This window comes from Tupaia chinensis, unplaced genomic scaffold, assembly GCF_000334495.1.
Source record: "Tupaia chinensis unplaced genomic scaffold, TupChi_1.0 Scaffold145484_1, whole genome shotgun sequence".
NCBI classification, from domain to species: Eukaryota; Metazoa; Chordata; class Mammalia; order Scandentia; family Tupaiidae; genus Tupaia; species Tupaia belangeri.
The window spans coordinates 1,107,819-1,112,412 of record NW_006205341.1 but is presented as its reverse complement, the minus strand read 5'-3'; the positions used below and the strand labels follow the sequence as shown (position 1 = coordinate 1,112,412).

Below are 4,594 nucleotides of genomic sequence, written 5' to 3'. Positions count from 1 at the left end.
ATACATTGCCGCGCGCCTCCCCCCCCCCCCCCCTCATATGTAAAATGACTGTCCCTGGCCAACAGAAGTTGATAGGACCTGCTGTTAGCTTGTCTCGGTTGTCACCAGAGGGCCACGTCTGTCCGTCCAGGGTTATGTGACTTCACAGTGGAATCAGATGTTTAATCAGAAGTTAAGGTAGACATCCCCACTCCCCACCCAGTGCAAGAGCAGTGAAGTCCATGGAGAATCACTTTAACAAGCGTGGACATTCTGAAATTAATGTCACAGTCCTGTTTGGTGCAAAGTGTTGTCCTTCCATGTTCTTTTGAAAATGTGGGGCAACAATCGGCTTGAGTTTTTTTGGCCTAACAGCTTTGAACCTTGTTAGTCTTAAAGGATGTCCTTGGAAGGATCGCAAAGCAATCTGGGGAGCTGGAGAGCCATGCAGACCGCCTCTATGACTCTATCTTATCCTCTCTGGACACACTGGCCGGCTGCACCCTCATCCCTGACAGTAAGCCAGTGGCAGCAAAGGAGCGCCCATGTGAACGGCTTTAACCTGGTAAGCAGAGGAGCCCCAGAGTTGATTAAGGTACAGAGCTCTGCTCTGCCAGTTGACTGCTTACAAGTGTACTGAGCTTAGGAGCTATGGAAACAAATGAAACACTGGAAAAAAACAGCCATGGTACTGGTAGAGAGGGTTGCCCCCATGCCTGAAAGGTGGCTGTGGCTCTTACAATGGTGACGAAAGCTTAGTACTCTCCTCAGTTTCAGCCCTACTGCCTGCCGAGGACAGGGATGCCCAAGGCTCCCATTTCTTTGACAGTCTGTCCACCTCCACCCCCAAAGATGACAGCAAATTTTTCCTACACCTGCTTTATTCGTGCACCCATACATGTTTCCCGTATGGCGCTGGGTTCACACCTGCTTTATTTGTGCACCGGAACACGCCTCCAGTATGGCACCAGGGTCAAGACACCCCTGTTCTGCAGCCTCCTGCCCCTCTCATTTGAAATGACATCTGCAAGCAGCTCTGACAGCACCAAGTGCCCACTGGAACCCAGTTCCTGGGAACTCTCCACACCCATGAAGGTCTCCACATACTTCCCCTATGACTTCTTTCCCAAGAGGGTTAGGGGATGCAAGAGAGTACCACACCTTGGGGACTTACCAAGTCGCACTGCTAGCTTTTGATCTTTTGGGAAAGTCAAACAGGGAATGACAGGAAAGGGGCTAAGTGTGGAGGGTGTGCCCACTCTGGGGCCGCTGCTCTTCCTAATTCCACAACTGGACTGTTCCTTCTCAAACTGGCTTTCCTACAACAGAATGTCTGGTGCTTAACTCAGTATTCTAGATGGAAATTCACTGTTGAGAACAGGGAGTCCCCGTATTTGCGCCTGAGCAATCTGAGTGGTCATCTCCGTCCTACAAGGAGCACAGGCGATAGCTGCTGCTGTTCCTTCCTCACCTCGGCAACATTTGCCTTTAACAGATGCTTCTTTCTCTTTTAGGCCTCTTCTCAGGCAGCGATGCAGTCCATCACCAAAACACTGGCTGGTGGGAAAGAGAACTTGTAAGAAGTCCTTGCCAGAGCCAAGGGGGAACTTAACTCCAATATACTAGCTTTAAAATGCCTTTCTCCCCCTGAAGTAAGGGCTACTGAGTTACCGTTTTTATTTACAGCAAATCCTTCCAAACTAAGGTTTTCCTTTTGGTGCTTCTCTATAAAGAGCATGTGGCTTTGCAATTTTTGATGAAGTAAGACTTACGGGTCTTGACATCCCTGCTGTCCAGTTAAAAAAGAGCCAAGCTTCCAAATTATTCTACTTGCTGAGACAGATCGTTTATAGAAGGCTGGTATGAGAAAGAAGATTCCAAATACTTGGTATCCTCAAGCATCTTAGAGGACCCAGGAGATAGAAAAAAGTAAGTGGTTGACCAGAAACCATGGGTCTTTTCACAAAGCTTCAGTGTATAAATCCCTCTTTGAAGATTTTTAGATAGGAACAACTTTAACCCTTAGTCTGTAGAAAAAAAAGGGAATACATGAATAGAACCTCTGTAAATTACTGTAGGCAGACTCAACCCTTCTACCATTTTCAGAGCTTATGTCTCCACCTTCCTAATATCTTAAAAGAAAACATGTCTGGGACTTGAGGAACTGTCAGTGTGCTTCAGCATGGCTGTGGAGCTGTCAAGCTTCAGGGTACTACCTCTGAAGGGACTTATCCCTTCACTCCTACTCTCCTTTGGAAGAATAACCCAAGGTCAGTGAAGGGAACAGAATGGATGGGATCACACAGCCTGGCTCATTGCAGAAATAAGCTGTCCATAGTGAAAGAAAAAAGGGAATTTATTGTTGCTTGGGATCTGGCATGTTAAGTACTTTCACAGAATAAAAGAAAAAATATGGACCAGCCATTCAATTCTATAGCTTTCTGAAGCAGAAAGAACTGTTGCTAGTAACCAGAGTCTACAAAACTCACGAGTTCTGTTCAGGCCACGAATGAACATAAAAGAGGAAGGCAGAACACACGGTAGCAATAGGAAACAAAGTCCTGTTATTAAGTGTGACTTTTCTAACTTCAAAACTTCCCAGATTTTAGAGTCACTGGAAAGTAGCTGTAGAATCCTAATATATAGAAATTAGCTATTCGGTAATAGCCACATATAAAATGCAGTACTTCCAGTGCCCGCTGCAACTGTGGTGTGATTCACCAAAAACTCAAGGGCATGATCAGAGTTACTTATAATTCTTTATATCTCTGTATTAATCCTGATTCCATGTATTGAGAGATCTAAAATGACAATACCTCATGGGGCCAGATGGTGATGACACAGCGGTAAAACACTATGTTCTGCAAGGCAGTCACACATAGAAGGGTTCCTGGTTCCAATCTAGACACTTCCCCGAGTATGCATGTGCTCAAGATCCAGAGCGGGGTGAGAGCTAAGGGTGAACTGCAGCTTTGGGACCCTGTTGGGAGTGCTGTAAGACATTCTTAAAAACCCACAATTGGTTAAAAAGGCAGATGTGCCTCTGTTACTAAGTTGATAAATTCCACTTCCTCTTTGACATGGATATAAACTGGAACAGGCCTTTCCACTCTGTGTTACAGAGTAGTCCTTAGGAATTAAACCAATTTCCTAGTATTTGACAGGCATGAAAATAAGTCTCTAGTAGCATAAAAGTTGATGACAACCCTTACAGAAACAAAACTAGCCATTATTATACCAACTAAATACTGAGTGTGACATTCTATTCCCATTCAACCTAATAACAATCAGATTCTGACTGGAATTTTCACAGAATATTCCATTTTGAAATACTGTTTCCCAGGGACATGCTACCTTAGCTAGAGATTATTTAAGATATTTTTGTTCATCTTTTTAAAATTTTTAAAAATGTTTATTGCTAAGGGCATGTACACTTGCCAGAGAGGAGACAGAAAAAGCACCCCTCCATGGATCATGGTCATGCTACAGTCCTTTTTTCTCCAACAAGTCAGGATTTTGGGTGCACACGCTCATGTACCTGGGGCATTTTTCAAGCCACCAGAGCCAGGTGGCTCTAAGTGGCTTCAAACTGCAGGCAGCTATGTGGGCCCCTGCTCATCCTGTTTGAAATAAGGTGTGACTAAACTCTGAACCTGGCTGTGAAGACCCCTGGAGAGTGTCAACATAGCTGCTCATTGTATCTTCAGCCATGCTTTAAGAAGTTTAAAACCTCCTGTAAGACTCAAGCTGAAATTGTTTCAGTCTCAGGAGATGCTGCCAACAGCATTTCCATGAGCAGACATGGCCAGGCCAGAGTCATGAAGCCTGGCAGGCTGGGCCTCTGTGGTCCCACCTGAGTATAAAAATTCTTACTATTTTCTTAAGTGGAATTTGAATCTGCAAAGAAGTGGCAATATCAAAAAGCTAGATTAGCCGCTTCAGGACCTGGGTTCTTGCAGGTCCATGGCTAGGCCCATAGGTAAACAGGAGGCAATATCAATAGGGGCTGTTTTGAAGCTTAAATGGCAACACAAAGAGGGGTCAATGTATGATATGATGGGGTGGTAACATGTAGCCAAAGGAAATTTCAAACTTTCAAACCACAGTCAGAGAACAGGAAGTTACTGTTCAGAGCGTAATGGCTGTCCTGTAAGGATTTCCCAGAGCTTACAGCCGCTTAGGTTTAGAACACTCTCCAGGTAACTATGTATGGCAGCCATTTTTGCTCAAAACATGGGAAGTGATAATTCTATTAAGTGAACAGATTATTAAAGCCCACAGTAGCCTTCAAATGTATGTATTTGAGAATGGAGGGGGGAGAAATGGGAATATATGTTTTTAAAAATGACATTTATTGCCATATACATAAAACAAATCGTGAAGCATGCTGCAGTATGTTGTGCACTAAGTCCCGACTGTGACTGCCATGGGGGAAGAGAACACTAGAGCTTTTCAAACCTTTAAGTCTGTAAATATGCTTGTATCCTAAAATAAACTCATGTAGTATTTTCTGCTAACTCACCAAGAATAAGCTTTTGCTTTGTTAAAACTGAAGTGCACGGCATCACATCTAATATTCATCTTATATCACTTAGCTATTTGTGAAAAGTTTCAG

At 44.0% G+C, this 4,594-nt stretch overlaps 1 protein-coding gene across 4 annotated transcripts in view; it reads left to right on the top strand.

Annotated features, from left to right (window-relative positions):
• CEP68 (centrosomal protein 68) overlaps positions 1–1,753 on the top strand; it is a 28,988-nt gene extending 27,235 nt beyond the window's left edge. For all 4 annotated transcript variants that reach the window (XM_006168048.3, XM_014584030.2, XM_006168047.3 and 1 more), the window contains 2 exons: positions 371–544; positions 1,494–1,753. In XM_006168048.3, coding sequence (XP_006168110.1) covers positions 371–540 — 170 coding nt within the window. In that variant the 3' untranslated portion in view covers positions 541–544; positions 1,494–1,753. The remainder of the gene's footprint in view (positions 1–370; positions 545–1,493) is intronic.
• Positions 1,754–4,594: the final 2,841 nt, after the last annotated feature.